The sequence below is a fragment of the Cheilinus undulatus genome, linkage group 4, assembly GCF_018320785.1.
Source record: "Cheilinus undulatus linkage group 4, ASM1832078v1, whole genome shotgun sequence".
In the NCBI taxonomy this organism is placed as follows: domain Eukaryota; kingdom Metazoa; phylum Chordata; class Actinopteri; order Labriformes; family Labridae; genus Cheilinus; species Cheilinus undulatus.
In genome coordinates this window covers 10,587,458-10,606,519 of record NC_054868.1, presented here as the reverse complement: position 1 = coordinate 10,606,519, position 19,062 = coordinate 10,587,458, and the positions used below count along the sequence as shown (strand labels likewise).

General features: G+C 40.3%; 1 protein-coding gene across 1 annotated transcript in view; it reads left to right on the top strand.

The window, feature by feature from the left end:
* Positions 1-19,062, top strand: part of rptor (regulatory associated protein of MTOR, complex 1) — a 323,903-nt gene that overhangs the window by 172,760 nt on the left and 132,081 nt on the right. The window contains exons 10-11 of the mRNA XM_041784862.1: positions 6,519-6,663; positions 18,056-18,131. Coding sequence (XP_041640796.1) covers positions 6,519-6,663; positions 18,056-18,131 — 221 coding nt within the window. The remainder of the gene's footprint in view (positions 1-6,518; positions 6,664-18,055; positions 18,132-19,062) is intronic.

The window sequence follows — 19,062 nt, the reverse complement described above, 5'->3', positions numbered from 1 at the left end:
GCCAAAGCCTTTTAAACCCTCGGGGCTCTGCTGTTAATGAAGCAGCCCACATCAGAGAGAATCCCTGTAATGAAGGCACTGCTCACCTAATCCAGATCTCACACATACACGCACACCCCCACACACACCCACATGTCATTTCACATACACACAGCTTTACAAGCACTTCAGCATTTAAACAGTGAAACACAAACAGTAGACCCAGGAGTTTTCAGACACTGGCACTCACATTCTAGCACAAAAACACACACGGATGTTAGCTCGATTACGCAAACCTTGAATCACAGACCTAAACCTGAGATTGTCATGGGATTAGCCTGGATGTGATAAAGTGTACTGGTAGAAATATTAATAAGCTGATTAAAATGTGACTGCAGCTCCTGACTTGAAAGGGATCATTCAAGTTTTTTAAAGGGTTTCTATGAGGTTCTAGTAAAAAGTAAGAGTTTATTCTTCCACAGGAGATGCTGGTCAGCCCTTCTCTGAGAAACCTTGTGGAGTGTAGGCACAGACACTGCACAAATCAGAGCAGATGAGGCTGTGTGTTTCATGCCATTTAGATCATATTTATACATGCATGATATTTCTTCTTCAGGGAAGGCATGGCATGAGAAAATACCATGCAGATATTTCTCATTTCCTAAGCTAACTTCTGTAGTGTGCTGGGAAGAATGGATAGATTTGTAGTAAAACAGAAAGACAGGTGACAGATTCAGGAGTGCGAAGAAAAAAGAGGAAGTACAACCCAGACTAAGTTAGATTTTTAGTTTGTTTGCATGTTAACAAGTCAGGGCTTTTACACTGCATCTCTAGGTGTTTTCAGACAGACACGGTTCTGATTCTGGATCTGGATCTGGTTCCGTTCTGGAGTCTCAGAACCTTGGTGCTTTCTGGTGAACCAGTCCACATTCACACCAGTTTAAGAGGAATCAAAGTGGTAGGACATGACGGACATGCATCCAGCTCCACTTTTGCCCAGGTCTTTCCTGTTCTTCTGGTATTCCTTCTTTAGTTTCTTGAGTTTATTTATTATTTGGTCTGGTGTTTAGGTGAACCCAGCCTTCACTGTCTCTTCCGCAAGTTCAGCATATAACCTTCTCTTCCTTGTTCTACTCTTCAGCTTCACCTGGAATTCTGTTGATGCCCAGGTTACAACCAAGCATTTTGTCTCTACAGCAGATCACTTTTTCTTTTTTCCTTCTCATCTTCACAACCTAGAATATAATACACCCACTGATGATGTCATGGTTCCCAAGAAAGAGCCAACTATTTTTGGTTCAAGTTGAGAACCAACTTTTCAGGTTCAGAACCATATTTTTTCCTGGTTTGAATGTGAACGACCTTCGAAATTAGGTTCAGGAACCAGAACCAGCACAGAGCCCTGCCAGTCTGAAAGGCCTAAAAGTGAGCCATGTCTCTTGCACCTGATATGTACAGTTATGGACCAAAATAGACAGGAAAAATATAAATGGAGATCTGTATTTACCTTGTTGTATCTCTGATGCACGTCAACTAGGGCTGAACGATTTGCAAAACTAATCTAAATGCAATTTTCATCACCAGTATCGCAATTATGATATAATATGCAACTATTATTAGGTTCCTCACCTTATGTATTTTTCAACAAATTCAAGCAAGAAATCATTCCATATTAAAGCCTACATTCTGCCAGGAAACTCATCACACATTTAATCATTTTATTGCAAAATGGATCTACTACAGTTTTACTTGGCAGAGAAGGCTCTGCTCAAAAGCTGCCCCCGGGGTTAATCAAGCAGCTGTCTTGACTATGCAGGGAGCACCTGGCTAGAAATCCCCATATAGATGCACACATTTATGACAATGTGTAATTAAAACAATGAAATTATTTAGAAGTAATTAATCTATGGCATGAATCTGAATATGAAGGTGCAACAAGCTTTATGCTATAATGGAGGCAGCTGAGGTGGAGGAAGTGAAGCTGGCTATCAGCTGATCGCAACTTGAGGTATGACTTGTGAACTAACACTAAGCCTCATCAATTTGAGATAGAATGAACAAATTATTTTTGCTGAAATTGCAAATTTGATGTCATTTTCTGTATTGAAGGGCATTATCCTTTTTATGCCCCTCATTGTGAATAAGGAAAACGTATATAAAACTCAAAAAGGAGGATTTTTGTAAACCCTTCTAAAAAAATGACACTTGAATGTTTGCATAATGTGCATAAGATATCTGCTGCTTCAAAAATGAATGTATTAAACTGGTACTGACACATTTCAAGTTAAAGAAATATTACAACTTCTGCGATTTGGAAATTGCCGCAGGCCAAATTGCGATTTAATCTAATTTGCGATTAATTGCCAAGCCCTAACATCCACAGCACTAGAATGTGTTTGCAGTGTGTTTCTTGATGATCCAGATTTTTAAATATGCCTGTTTAATGCAGTTGTTCTCTAAACTTCTCCTATGAGTGAAACTTTCACTTTCCACACAGGGAGAATATGGCACAGGAATGATAAACAAAGTATGAGTGCACTTATGGTTTGTGCTTTTCAAAGTAAAAGTCCAGTTTAGAATTTATTTGGCTTATTGAGGTAAACTGAGGAAGAATGACAGGGCTTTGACAACAGGGACACACAGCCAACATGCAGAAAACGAGCGCGGAGTGTGAAAGACGCACGGGCAGGAGCTGGAGTGGACATGTGTGGTACATGTGTGCAGCAAAACATGCAGCCAGTCCGAAAAAGGGGCTTTATTAATCTCCCATTGTGGGAAATTTGGTTATTACAAGAGCTCAAAAAAAGAAACCGCATTATACTATAACAAAGAGTAAGGTGCATACAAAGCTTAGAAAAGGTAACACGTACACCAAAAGTAGCAACAATAATGATAAAAGAAGCATTCTTTACATATTTACATGGTTACACATTTGCTTATGGAAGGACCAAGACAAGATTCTAAGTAGACAAAAACACACACAGTGTGTATGATATTGATTTGAAAGAGGGACTAAACTTCATGTTACATTACATATTTGAAAAAGTATAGTAACTTTAATATTTTAACAATCTCAGATTTAAAGTTTGGATTTTCTTGGATTGGTTTTGATGATGCTGCACAGCTGCAGTCTTTAATTTGCTACGAGGTGCCAGCCAATGAGAGCATGAGATCATGTAAATTGCACCAGTGTTTATGGATTTTCTGCTCTAGTCAAAAGGAAGTAAAATGAAGGCTGCAGATGAAGGATGATCACGGTTATAATTTTTTACAGTGCAACCCTGCATCAACTACATATGCAAATCAAAAATGAAGATTCATTGTTCCCACTAATTCAGAGGTGAACAACATAAGGCAATGTTAGAGATTAGTGTATTGCCGAAAGCATAAATGACAGTGCACTCAATCTTTTATGTTTGTCTGATGCTTTTGATGTTAAAAAAAAGTAACTGGAGTCAAACATCTTGATGTATATATGAATATGTGTTCTCTAGTTCACATTCCTGACTCTTGCTGCCCGTTAGTCTACCTATTTGGAGTTGCTGGATGTAAGGCAGCATGTGGCGGAGAAGGTGGCATAAGTGTCATCACTACCTGGAGCTTGCGTATATGGAGGATGAGTTTGTTAAAGGGTGCTACTGTCTGGGCTGCAGTGGCAGCTAAGGGCCATGTGTTAAATTATGTAACTTATCAGGGACATAATTGGGATAAGGCGTCTCTTCACTGAGTTCTGATCCCTTCATTAGGGCACAAGTATCTTGTGTTCTTTCCATATTCTCTCTCACCTCCATGACCAAGAAGGATAGTTGGCTAATTAGTTTATGAGCTTATGTAATAACTCCGTTTTTTAAGGAGAGGTTTCAAAACATCAACTGCTATGTAGAAATGTGGATCCCTGTGTTTGAATCCAGTGAACTGCAGATATTTCTCTCAGGTTCGTGAATGCGTTTATAGCAAAGAGCTGCTAAGGTAATCAGTGATAAATGTAAGCCCACTACCATTAGCCCCTGTTGGCTTGCACTCCACATAGGTCCATTTATCTTTTTGCAGAGTTGTTCCCAATGACAACAGAGTAAAATCAGCAGCATGTGGATGCTTTCAAAGTAATGCTTGTATGCAGCGTCTTTTCAGAGAGCTCAAAGTGTTTGTTAAGGGTTTATTCAGCAGCTTTGGGTGCTCCTACTGTCACATCTCAGCACATACTGTTCAGCAAAGTGGATAAATGTCACAGCGCAGGAAGCCAGTCATATTCTCTTGAGAACTGAGCTGTGAAAATTCATCAGAAAGCCTTGATATTCCCAGAAAAATTTCAAAAAAAAAAAAAAAAAAAAAAAAAAAATATATATATATATATATATATACATTCCCCTAGATTCCGGGTAAAGAAAAATTTTCAAAAAAACATTAAAATTCCCTGAAATCCCCCCAAAAATCCCTCCTAATTTTCATACATAATCCCCCAAACAAACAGTAAAACAGTTTTCCCCAATTCCCATGAAAATGCTAATTCATTTCAAAGCAAATATTTTCCCTAAACTTCCAGTGAAACTCTCAGAATTTTGTTGAAAACACTTGAAAAATCCCTGCAACTCTCCAAAATATAGAAAAAAATTCATTAAAACTTGCTTGACAATTTCTCCCAACATTTCAAATTAATAACTTAAACTTCAATGGACATTACCTCCAAAATTTTTGTTTTGAAATGCTAAAATGTAATTCCCTCATATGTGCATGAGGGGTCTTGGCAGGAAATGATGATGAGAGAGAAAGTGAATTTGTCGTCCAAATGTTGCTGCTGAAAATTAAAGACTGATCAGCTGACATATGATGTGTAATGATGTTGGAAATTTCACTCATGTTTTTCTACTCTCTCTACAATTGAATGTTTTTACTTTGTTATGCTTTTAAAAGGAAATCAATCACAATTTTTTATGACAAAGAATCAGAATATTTCTTTGTTGTGATGAATGGTTAAAAGACTCTCCTCTGATTATTCTAAGCACTTTTTACACTGCAGGTAACACCACCCAAAAAAAAAATGAACCACAATTGTATTTTAAATATAACATTACGTGAAAAAAAATGTCATAGGTGTCCATAGTCTTAAAGGGATGGAACATTTTGAAAGCTCTATTAACAAAAAGAGGATAAAGGACATAGGATTAAGTATGGGATATGGAAGATGTAAGTTATTTTTTTAAAGGGAACATTTTATGCAAAAATCACTTCAGGTTTTTGTAACAAAATTATGTGCCCCTTGCCTGTCCACAATCCCCTCAAGTACCAGAAAAGTTCCAGTCAGTTCCTTAACTTTGGATTACAGCCTCTGTAACATTGTAACATCAGGAGTGTTGCATCCATTTCCTGAGAGGGGTGTTGTCAGGGGCAGAGTCAGGCAGCTCAGTAATATTTAAAGCTACAGACACAGAAACGGCTCGTTCTGAGCAGGGCTGAAACAGAGGGGTATTTAGCATGCAAAAATCCAATACTGGAGTGTTTTTTCAGCAACTAACTTCACAGGCATGTTTTGGGGACCTCTAAGACCAATATAAACTTGTCATTAAAGGGTATGATATGTCCCCCTTTAAAATAAAAAACTGCACCAGCTGGACCTTGTAAATAAAAAGGCATACCTACTGCATGAAATCTAGTTTTTCAAACATTCTCAATGCTACTACCTGTTTTATACTTTGGCTCCAGCATGTTTGCTAACCATCTAAAACCTTCGTTGCTCACCACTGCATGGACATAGGGCGATATATTCACCTTTAATCCTCGTGCTCTGTTGAGCCCTCATGCTGTTGTGGGGAAGTGGGGCTGCGAACGCTTACTTAAGAGTCTTTTGGCCTGGTCAGATTTTGCTTCTTGGATCTCCGCAAATCTTTTCGGGATGCTGATTAATCAAGTGGCTCCTCATGTTACTGAAATGTGCATACTGTCTTTTGTTTGTCCGTTACTTTTTCCTCATCTCTCATTTCTTGACACCATGACAACATGAAGCCAAAATGTTTCCACACGTCAGTTTTACAGGTCTTTGGAGCCTCCGCAGTCTCAAAAAACTTTGTCACTCGTCTCTTCCTCACTACTCCAGGATTTAGACGCTTTTGTTACCATGGTTTTACCGTTACACCCGTATTGCTAACTAATCCCATGTCCATTCACACTCCACTGATGCAGCAGTGGGGGCAAATTGGGATGTCAATTCACATCCACATGGGACTGCAGGAGCTGGGGATCGAACCCCTGGCCTTCTGGTCAACAGACGACTGACTCTACCTCTACGAACAAAAATTCAAATCAAATCGGCCCCTAAGCATACTCTTCCAGCTAATTTTAGGATTAAAAACAGCATAAAAGACAGTGCTTTTTTTTTACAGTGCAAGATTATCATCCTGACAAAGCACGGCAATAAACTGAGTTTAACTTATTTCATTCATTGTTTTCCTCATCTACAGTCCCATCTTTGTGTTAGTCGCTTTTTTGCCCCTCCTTTGTCTCTAATGTGACCACTACTTTCTATTTTCTCTTCCTGTCTTTAGATCTGTTCCAGAAATTATTTCGGCAGGACCTGCTGGTCGCCAGCTTGTTCCGTAATTTCCTCCTAGCAGAGAGGATAATGAGGTCGTACAACTGCACGCCGGTCAGCAGTCCCCGCCTGCCCCCTACATATATGCACGCCATGTGGTAAGAAGCACACAAACTGTTCACTTTGCATGCTGTCACACTAACGCACACACACATTTAAGCAGAGATACACAGATGTCTTCTGGTTTCCAGAGCAGAGGGAGAGAAGAAGATGAGCAGTCTTCCACGTTGATAAACAAATGCTAAATTTAAGAAAGAACAGATTTTCAGGAAAACAGACACTCCAACGAGTAAAAACTTTGTCAAGTAAAAGTGTCATTTAACACACGGTATCAGGTTTAATGGCTACAGTTTCTCTCCAGAGTTGTAAATGGATCACCAAACTAGATAAACTTGGTCAAAAATAACAAAACTACTTTTTTTTGACTACTCAAAGTACTTTTTACGCCGCTGGTCACACTTACCCAGTCATACCCATTTATTTACACACAGATGAAGAAGCCTCATATGTATTCACAATATCCATACATATTCACACACCCCATTGATGCAATAGTGGGAGTAATAAGGGTTTAGTTATTTTGGTTTACGTGTCAGCTGTTTCTCAGCTGAAAGACAGACTCTGCCTACTGAACCACTCTAGGCCTCACAGCTTGAATAGCTGTTTAAAAGTAGCAGATACATTGTGTTACCAAAGAGCTGTATAAGAACCCCCAATTATTTTTATTTCTCTTTTAGTTTTATTTTTTTCACAACTCAGCGTAGTTGGGCATGCCCAGATAACCTCTAAAGGCAGGCACCTGCACCTTATCAGACACCCAAACCACCTCAACTTGCTCCCCTCAATGTGAAGGAAAACCAACTCACTTATGAGCTACCTCCAGATGTCTTAGCTTCTCAGCTTATTTCTAAGGCGAAGTCCAATTACCCTTCAGAGAAGGCTGTTTTCAGCTGCTTGGAGTAGCAAACTGGAATAGCCTACTACATTAAACTCTTTAATCAGAAAAGCTTATAGATGAAGGGGCTGTGTTACTCTACAGGGGTTACATTTATGTCAGGAGATTAAAATTTAAATTGGCCATGTTAGTAAACATAATAGGATTAAGGTGAAAAACATTGTGTGCAAAAGCAGCATTGTTTGGGGCTTAGGCTAACTGAAGAACACTGAAATAGCCACTGAATGAATACTTTGTGTCAAATATACTACTAGTATGCTAAAAATAAGGTGATCCTGTAATGACTAAGTCCTACATGATTGGAGTAAGTTCTTATGGCTGCTTAAGGGTCAGTTTTCTCCTGCTGGATTACAATGATATAAAAAAAACATTCACTGATCAGTTTATTAGGTATACCTGTTCAGATGCTCGTTAATGCAAATATCTACTCAGCCAATTACAAGGGGTGTACATCACCTGTTTCATCACGATTCAATACAGTATCAGTATTTAGAACAACAATACAATATTTCCGATATTCCGATATCTGCCACGATACAATTTTGTTCTATTTGATGTGGAGGCCTGTGATGGATATCAGGCGATTTTATGAACAAATTTTACACAGTTGCAGAAAAAAAACATTTTCTGCCATCTAATTACTGACAGGCCTCTGTATTTAATAAAAAATGTCTTTTAACAAAACTGCGTTTCACAACAGTTACATTTTTTCATGTTGTAAATGTTTAATTACGTAAAATTGAGAGCCCCTGGTTACTTTTAAATTAAGAACAAAATATAGACATTTATGTTAAAGCCATAGACTTTAGAAAGAATTGGACAAAGCCTGTGTGACGTCAGCCGCCCGCTTACAATAGACGGGCTCAAACAGCTTTTGAAGCCAATCTGTGGCGGACTCCATATTGAAATCACTGTCTCAACTGAGCTTTTGACCAAATGGCCCACTAAGCTCTTCTTCCTGTCAGCTAAGCTAGCACTAAAGCATCCTTCTGGTGGTAGCGTCTGCTCGTCAAGCTATCTGTCATTCAAATTAGGGCGCAAATCAGTGTGCAGTGAGCATTTTTCCTAACTATAATCTAAACAACTGTGGTGCCAAAAAATTGACCCTCCATACAGTGAGAGGACGTGAAGACATTAGCTAATGGGAGACGTTTGTTTTTCGAACCAGGTGGTAAACCAGTTTGTGACTTGTATAAAAAACAGCTTTTTAACATGTGTTCAGACGGGACAACCGCTGTTCCTGCAGCCAGCCTCAAGTGGACATTGACGTGGTGCAGTTCTTTGTACTTCTGCATTGGCTTCGTTTTTCAGGACCAGAGGTTGCCGCTTGGTTAAAATGTGGATTTTAAAACAGCAACCATTTTAAGTACAAAACATTTTTATTTCCTCATGTCCTCAGATCACTCTCAATATGTACGTTTTCTGCAACCCTTTATTATCGTGATCGAAAAAGAGTGAAGATGATTCTCTCCTTGAAAAGCCACACTGGGTCCACGCATCCTGGCAGAGATCTTCATGGCACCAGCTTTCGGGTCATAGGGCTATGCCAAGTTTGAGATATAGAGAGATGATTTTTATTCAATCTTTGTTGCAAGTGAATGGGTGAGAGGGTAGCAGCAGATGCTGATCTGAATCCTCAAGATTTGGACAGATGCCAAAAAGAAAGCAAAAATATCAAACCTGTTCCGAGAAAATAGTGACGGACAAAATTTTGGTATCAGTGTGTAAACATGATAATGACAACATGAGATCATTTTTCTTTTTGAATGTGTGGACATTTCAGATGAAAAAACTGACTCGGTGTGCAGCGGCCTTTAGACTTACAACATACAGTACATGAAGAGGACCCAAGTGGTCCATCTATACTCTTAAACAACAGTGAATTATGTTTCTTTTCCGCCCACGTTTCAGACTGCATTTATCATTCAAAACAAATAATCAGCTTTAATTATTCTTATAACTTGTGTTGTCAAGAAAGTGTGAGCCAAAATATGGAGGTGGTTTTATTTGCTTCGACTCTTTAGCATATGCATACACCCCACTCATGCTTAGTATGCTTCCCCTAAATGTGTTTCTTCATTATTTCTGTAAGTAAAGAACTGCCAGGGTAGCTGTATGTCTAAGTGTTCCTCTCTCTCTCATGACAGGGGAAGATGTACTTGAACAGTCCCCCTACTGATAGCAGCCTCAGTTGACCTGAATCCCATGTATGCACACAGACAGCGACAAGTATGTGGAGTCAGGACATTGCTGCGACTACAGCCGCCCACCTACATTTTGACTGAATATAACAAGATAATACCTATTCTTTTGGGGATAATAAGTCTTCGGTCTTGTCTGACATCTAGCTGCTTTGTTGACATGACAGATTTAGGTTAAAAGCAGTGGTGTTGTAAGAGAACAGACATATATATTTATAGAAAGAACTTCTGTTTGGAATTATTTAACAGTTGCATCTTAGAGTTCAAAAGTGCAGCGTTTCATTTCATAATACCATTATTTTCCTCACTTGACCTTTATGTATATCATTGCTAGAATGAGTGCCGGGCTATCTGGGCTATTTTAAAATAAGAAATCACCCTGTAAACATTGAGAAGGACTTGCATTTTTGTTGTCAAAAATTTATTGATTTTGGCGCGCTGGTAGTCGAGTGGTTAAGGCACATGCCATATACGCAGGCGACCCGGGTTCGAATCCAGCCCGTGGCACTATTTCCTGCATGTCTCTCCCCGCTCTCTCCCCTGTTTCCGACTCTATCCACTGTCCTATCAAATAAAGGCAAAAAGGCCAAAAATAAATCTTAAAAAAAAAAAAAAAAAAATTATTGATTTTTTTTTTATAGTTGTGGGGAATGGTGATAGAGAGTGGGGAAGACATGCACCAAACAGCGCCAAGAGATGCGTATACAATGCTGTGAAAATATTTTTCCCCTTCCTTTCTTTTTTTCCCTTCCTTTTTTGAGTTCCTGATTACTGCTAGACCTGTTGAATCAAGAAATCACTTAACTAGAACCTGGCTGACAAAGGTAATTTGGCAAAAAGATCTCAAAAAGCAACACACCATGCCATGATCTAAAGAAATTTAACAACAGATGAGACACAAAGTCACTGAAATCTATCAGTCTAGAAAGGGTTGCAAGGCCATTTTTAAGGCTTCAAGACACCAGCTAACCACAATGAGAGCCATTATCCACAAATGGAGAAAACTTGAAACAGTAGGAAAATTTCCTTGGAGCGGCCAGCCTATCAAAATGACTCTAAGAGTGCATGTGTGACTCATCCAGGAGCTCACAAAAGAACCCTGAGCAACATCTTAAAACCTGCAGGCCTCACTGGACTCAGTTAAGCTCAGTGTTCACGATTCAACCATAAGAAAGAGACTGGGCCAAAATGGCATCTATGAGAGATTTCCAAGGCCAAAACTACCGCTGACCAGAAAGAACTCAACGGCTCATCCCATATTTGCCAAAAAAATATCTAGATGATCCCCAAGACTTTTGGGAAAATATTCAATGGACTGACGAGACAAAAGTAGAACTTTTTGGAGGGTATGGTAGTTTTACATCTGACATAAACTAACACAGCATTTGAGAAAAAGAACATCATACCAACAGTCAAACATGGTGGTGGTAGTGTTATGGTCTGGGGCTGCTTTGCTGCTTCAGGACCTGGATGACTTGCTTTGATTGATAGAAACATGAATTCTGCTCTTTATCCGAAAATCTTGAAGGAGAATGTGCGGCACCATTTTTTCCCCTTAAGCTCAAGCGCTCTTGGGTCATGCAGCAGGACAACGTTCCAAACTACACCAGCAAGTACACCTCTGCATGGCCTTTTCTGGTTCTTGGGGGGATTGTGGACAGGCCAGAGGCACATACTTGTGTTAGAAAAATCTGAAAAAGGGATTTTTGCTTAATATGTCCCCTTTAAGAACTGCATTTTGAATTTACTCAGGTTATCTTTGTTCAACATTTAAATTTGTTTGAGGATCTGAAACATGACAAATATGAGGGAAAATAAGAAATCAGGAAGGAGGCAAATACTTTTTACAACACTGTATTTTCACTTCATAGTTTGATCCATGTCCCATCTGTTAACATGGATTTAACATGGTTTTATGACCTACAGTATTTGACAGCCATTCAGAAGGGGAAGCTCCAAACATTTTGGCTTTACTCCCAGGTTGCTATTGCTCTGTCCATCTTGAATGTACATCCAATCTTTATATCTCTAAGAATGTAATCATTATGAATATTTTTTAAAATTGTTTTCTTTATTTTTAAGATCTATCCAGAGAAAAAATATCTGTAGTTTTTTATTATCAACTTTAATCTCATACTGATCCCCCGCGTTTTAGCCAGGCCCTGAGTGCAATAGTATACAGACACAGATGCAGAGAAGCCTGGTGTTCATTGATTTTACAGTCTCCTCTGCATTGTGTGAGAAACATTGTCCCATCACCTCTCTCCCTTTACTTACACCAACACTTCTACTGTCAATGTTTTTCTTCTGTCTTCTATAAATGCCTCCCTCCATCTCTCCCACTCATTATCTGGCTCATGTTGGAAAAAAAAAAACACACACACACACACACATTCTCTCTCTGCCTCAAGGAGCGACTTGTTGTGTAACATGCTGGCATCACTTATTGTAAAGCACACAACTCACTGCTCCTTAAGCAAGCAATAGCCTCTCTCACTCACTCGTGCTGGCCCATTATTTTGGATCGGGGGTGTATTGCAGTGTTTACCGCCAAAGAAATTGGAAGTTGCACTTTGTTTCGCAGCAGCACATGCAGTATTAAGGAGGACAGAATAACGACAGAGAGGCACTTTAAGACTGTAAGAAACAAGACTGAGGGAGTGATAAAAAGATAGGAGCGCCAGAGATAAAAGGCAAGCACAAAAATAAAGTTTGGATTAAAAAAGACCGGGGAAGGACGATTCAGAGGAGGAATTAGGCAATTTAGGTGCCTGTTGATCGATGATGGTACCCAGACACAAACAGCCATTGTTATTCAAATGGAGCAGAATAGTGGAGAGCAGATAAACCCAAGGCTGATTACTCCCTCGTGGGTAGTTTCAGAGTGGGAGTGTGTGCCTCCTCTTTATATGTGTGTTTGTCTCTGCACCATTCTCTGCAGGCACACAGAAAAAGAGCTTAGTCAGCCTTAGTCAGCCGCCTGCTGGTCCCTGACACTTGTCTATTGGCCGTCTTCACCTGACAATACAAGGAGAGAAGACCCACAGACAGGTTTTGGTGATGGTTTACTTGCACATATTGGCACCATCATGCAAGTTAATACTGCCACCCCAAACACTGCAGCAAATTCCACCCTGTGAGTGTGGTTTCTCACTGGGAGATTACATAAACACCAGCAGGTAAACATATTTGCTGGCAGCAGTTCCATGCAGAATGCAGGCCAAAAACTTCCAGTTATGAAGCTTTAAAAATACCTTTTGACATTTTCTTTAGTTTCCCTTTTTTTTGCTTTTTTGCAATTAGGTACACTTTGATAAGAGTTATTTTTTAAGGAGTTAGTGAGTTTTACTGTTGTCAGCTTTACCTCTAACTACTGGATATGTTGTGGGTTATTACATTATTCTAAAAATCCAATAAATAAAGTGCCTATAAAAAGAATTAAACCCTTTTTATTCATTTTATAAATCACCATGGTCAATGTTATTTGGCTTTTTGACCATGGTGATTTTCAAAAAAAAATGTCTATTCTGAATGTACCTTACAGTACTATTTCTCAAGATTTAAATACCCTTATCAACACAAGTGGACAAAAATGCTTTCTTTATGCAAATGTTTGTTCATGTCAACAACCCAGAACAACAACAGATAAAGTCCAGAAAATTCTCTAGTCTGAGCTCAAAGATACTGAACGCTGCAAAAATATGCTGAGAGCTTAATATGGTAAACTCAAGCCACAACAGATGGAGATACTGACCTTAACGTAACATTACTGAATAATACCACAATGTAGAGTCAAACTTTAGACTTCTAGAAGTTACTCCTCTGTTCTCAGCAGCTGAACACCAAACAACAGATCTCATCATCACACATGGACATAAAGAAGTCAAGTCTCTGCTGAGAGCTCAGCAGTAAGGCACAGACACATCTAATGGTGTTTCACTGTTCTGATGTGAGTAAGGTGGACACATCTGCCCTTTTTCTGAATACTTTCACTTTCAAGCAGGAGCTGCGTGGGGATGAGAGCAGACCTTTAGGAGACATGATCGGACCAGTCGGCATCATAGCGCAGCTGTGATGCCGGTTCATGGCAGACATAATGGCTTAAATAAATGAATAAATCATACTGGCCCAAAAGTGCGTCGGCACACCGGGAAATGCCCGGTATGCCAGATAGCGAGTCCATCCCTGCAGAGTTGTCTGAGTGTCTCCATTGTAAACAAATCCAGCATAGCGAGGGGGGCGGCTCTCTGCATTAGCGGTGTGCACGGCTAGCGAGTGGTACGGGCTATATAAGACTCTACGAACTTCCTGTAACTCCGTTCATGTCGACAGTAGGAGAAAATAACTTCAGTCTTATCTGACATGATCTGAAAGCTGAACCTGCAAGTCTCTGTCCTTTATCCATTTCTGCTCGTGTGTACGGCATCACGACAGCACCGCTTCCTGGTCTGGCAAACTACAGGATGGGTTGAGGGTCATACAGAACACGCATGCGTTAATCATGCGACAAAAAATTTAGCGGTGTTAAAAGTAATTTGAGTTAACGCGATATTAACGCGTTAACTTTGACAGCCCTAATAAAAATAAAATAAAATAAATAGAATGAAAAAATAAAAAATAAATTCAGTAGATGATAACTTTGGTCACATCTTACCCAGGCATTTCTTAAAGTGCGTAAAAACTGAATTAGCACAGTTGTAGCTACAGTTGAAAAGGACGTGTTTTATGCTCGGTATCTTGGGGCTACTTCTGTCAGCGTCACTAGCGAAGCTTCAGAACAATGCAGTGCATTGTAGGTAGACTGTTGCTAGGCTATGCAGAGTGTTGCATTCACGGTCTGAAATACTGTGGGAATTTATGAAAACTTGTGAAACAGGTTGCCCTCTGCATCTTTGGCATGACCACAGACTGGGCCACTTGGGAGTTGGTTCTAGGCCGCATGTGGACTCCGGGCCGCTAATTGAATAGGCCTGGCATAAATATTCAGTGACTGACCTACGTATTTCAACAGAGGTCCAGCCATTTGGTGCTAGAGCTCTCACAATTAGTGAAGGAGATCCCATGAGTGCAGTTAATCTGTAATTAATGCGTTAATGCTTTAATGCATTAATGCATTAATCACATAATAGTGGGATCTTGTCTGTTTCCTAGGAGCATAACCTCTCTGGTCTGCCACCAAACAGGGGTCACTCCTGGGTCACAGATGTCTGCAGCTCCGGCTTTCGACTAGTTTAAGAGAAGTGTATTTTTCATCTAGGTGCTTCCAGACATTATAATTATTATTCTTGGCTACAACTCACCACTGTATTCTTGTTGTCAAACTTGAGGAGGAAGAAAAGTGACATTATTTCCAGGACAGGAAACACCTGAATGATCATCAGCCATAGTGTGTGTTACTGTGTGTACCGGATGTGCTATTTTTCCTCCCAGGATTCGTCTCCTTTTACTCCCCTGCCTCGTATGTATCTAGCACTTCATTACAATTTGAGAACTGCCTTACCTAAAAAGAACTCCTAATGTTTTATAACCATGTTACAGATGTTTGCATCATTTGCAATACAGGCAAAACTCTCCTGAGACTGAATTGATTTTAAGATCTTAACTGGTGTCTCTTTGAAGAAGCCCATCCCTAGAAGCAAAGTCCTTGTTGGTTAGTGTTTGGAGTTGGTGTAGCATAGTTGTGGCTGGACAGTGATCGGTAGTGACACAGTGTGCTGCAAGGACTCAGAGTGGCATTGTGCAGTCTATTCCGTTGCATTTTTCCTGCATTTGTATCATTGTTGTTTTATGTTCTCCAAGCCTGCATTGTGCATTTAGCCTTATTTTGGGCCTGGGCCAAGAGGCCATCCTTACAAGAGAATTATATGTACTTAAGACAAACATTTAACAAAAGGCTAGACTTTTAAAAAGAAACATTTGGAAAAACTGTACAGCCACCATAACTCTTTCATGTTGAAAGCTCCACCTAAGAGACACTGAAAACAACAGTGACAGCAGCAGTTTTGAAGTTTTCCTTCAGTTTCAAAGTGATTGTTGGCTGTACATCCATGCAAACAATATAAACTCGGACTCTAATTGAGTACTTCTGCAAACTTTTGAAGTTGAAAATTGGCAAGAAGTGTACAAACACAAGTTGAAATTGACTGTCTATTAAAGTTTGGGCCCAATTCTCAAAATGTGTCTGAGTAAGACCAGCAGTGTCTGAAATTGAGAACTCTTCCTCTGAGACAGTCTAATGAGTTACCTGCCCAATATAGCTGAGGTCTTGATCTCTGTAACCCCAGCTTCATATTCTGAGCATATTATTTCAGCACTGGCTTCTCTTCATTTGCTGCCTTGTAAGGTTAGAGCAGACTTTAAGGTGTTTCAGCTAACCTATAAAATAGTTAATAGTGGTGCATCATAGTTGACTGACCTGGGGAACCTTTGAAAAAATACTGTATTGGCAGACAGGGATTTAAGGTCTCACATTTCAAATTTAGCTTAAGGCCTCAACTTGGTTGTCTTTACAGGACTGGGTCCTGCCTAAGAAAGAGAAAAAAGACTGTTTTACCAGTTTTTGTCTATTGCACCTTCTTATGTCTTGGATGCTACATGCCCCAGTGCTCTTTGTTTTATTTCCAGTGATAAATTTCATACTCATCATTGTGACTTGTATCCAGGGTCCAAAACTAACACTCGCCACTCGCCAATAATGGGTAGATTTTATCTCTGGCTTGTAAATTTTTAAGACCACTCGCCACTCTGGCAAGTTATTTTTTTTACCAGCGAAAAATTAATTTTTTTGTTACTAGAGAACAATGCTGGTATCGGCTGGTTTCCTGGCAGAGTAATGTGTATTTCAGGCTGAGATGATCTTTGGTCACAAAAGTGCCTCAGTCATGACGTCATTCACAGCACGCCGAGGTGGATAGCTGGTTGTTACTGTACCCATACCTCCTTGCAGTGTTGCCAACTTAGCGACTTTGTTGCTATATTTAGCGAGTTTTCAGACCCCTCTAGCGACTCTTTCAAAAAAGCGACAAATCTAGTGACTTTTTCTGGTGTTACTGGAGACTTTTGAAGACTCTGACATGAAAGCATGTATCGTTGTCAGCAGCAGGTGCCGTGTGCCCCTCCCCATCCCAAAGCACTGACAGGCAGCCCACTCCTCGCACAACAGTCCCTCTCAGCTGCAGTCAGAGCAGTAGATGCTCACACCTCCATGTCCAGACTACAGATTAACCATGCCGTGAAGGTGCCTTGATAGTTTTTTCTATTGTCTCTTTTTGGTCCATTTACAGTCATGGACAAAAATATTGGCACCCCTGGAATTCTTCCAGAAACTACACCGTTTCTCCCAGAAATTGCTGCTATTAAAAATGTTTTTGGTATACACATTTATTTCCAGAGAAATCTTGCCAAGTAAGTAACACTGGTTCTTAGTAATACAGTAATGATGATTTTGCACTGTTAACTTTTTTTGCTGAGGGTCTAGATGTTTTTCTGCCAAAACAGCTGCTGAGTTTATATATTCCCCAGTTTAGCCTGAACTGGGCCAGCTGACATGAATGCTGGAATAAATTAGCCTTTCTGTACTTGTAGAACAGTGTACCAATTCTTAATACCATGCTGTATGTCCTTAGTTTTCTGCTCTTTTTTGATCACATACTGTGCTGTTGCTGTTGCTGTATATTTGCATGTTGCTCTTTGATGACAGCAGTGAGTCCATTATACTTGTAACACTACCAGATGTAACTCCATTTTAGATATCCTGGATAATGGGTAAAGCTATTCATGCAGCAGAAATAGTCAGACAGTGAACTCTGTGTCATTCATTCAGCATCACATTACATTGCTCTGAATCCTCTGGGAACAGGCCTCCACCCCTAACTCGTGCTAACTGAGAGGAAAAAAACCTAAGTGAGAGCCTGAGCTCACTTTCCCTGCAAGTAGATAGGAGTTGTAAAGTGGAAGGAAAGAGAGACGGACAGAGAGACTAGAGAAGCCATGATAAGGTTTGATGCAAGTTACATAACCCCATGAATTAAATATGATGACCATGAGAGAACGCTGGTGTTTAGAAAGGGATTAAAGGCTCCTTGCTGCCCTCTCCAGGACCTCGTGCTGGGAATTTAAAGAGGTGTATGTGCTCGGGAGAAAACATGAGCTAAGGAGAAAAGTGTGAGTTGGGCATTGGAAACGGGAAAAAAGGAATTGTATTTGTTTCTGCTGCTTTAGTTCACCAAGAAAATCCTTTTTGCTTTGCAATAAATGTGAGTGGGTTTGAGTTCCTCCTTATAATGAACACTGACATTCTAAAGTGCCTCGTGTGTTTATCTCGCCTCTCTACAGGCAAGCTTGGGACTTGGCCGTGGACATCTGCCTCTCTCAGCTACCCACCATCATCGAGGAGGGCACAGCCTTTAGAGTAAGTAAGAGGTTGTCAGACAGTGCATTATCCGGATTAACAAATTATTTTGGGCAATGATATACACTATATTGCAAAAAGTATTCAGTCACCCATCCAAATGATTGAAATCAGGTATTCCAATCACTTCCATGTGCACAGGTGTATAGAATAAAGCACCTAGGCATGCAGACTGTTTCTACAAACATTTGTGAAAGAATGGGTCGCTCTCAGGAGCTCAGTGAATTGCAGCGTGGTACTGTGATAGGATGCCACCTGTGCAACAAGTCCAGTTGTGAAATTTCCTCGCTCCTAAATATTCCACAGTCAACTATCAGTGGTATTATAACAAAGGGGAAGCAAATGGGAACGACAGCAACTCAGCCACAAAGTGGTAGGCCACGTAAAATGACAGAGCGGGGTCAGCGGATGTTGTGGCGCATAGTGCGCTGAGGTCGCCAACTTTCTGCAGAGTCAATCGCTACAGACCTCCAAACTTCATGTGGTCTTCAGATTAGCTCAAGAACAGTGCATAGAGAGCTTCATGGAATGGGTTTCCATGGCCGAGCAGCTGCATCCAAGCCATACGTCACCAAGTGCAATGCAAAGCATCAGATGCAGTGGTGTAAAGCACGCCGCTACTGGACTCTAGAGCAGTGAAGACACATTCTCTGGAGTGACAAATCGTGCTTGTCCATCTGGCAATCTGACGGGTCTGGGTTCGGCGATTGCCAGGAGAACGGTACTTGTCTGACTGCATTGTGCCAAGTTGAAGTTTGGTGGAGGGGGGATTATGGTGTGGGGTTGTTTTTCAGGAGCTGGGCTTGGCCCCTTAGTTCCAGTGAAAGGAACTCTGAATGCTTCAGCATACCAAGAGATTTTGGACAATTCCATGCTCCCAACTTTGTGGGAACAGTTTGGGGATGGCCCCTTCCTGTTCCAACATGACTGT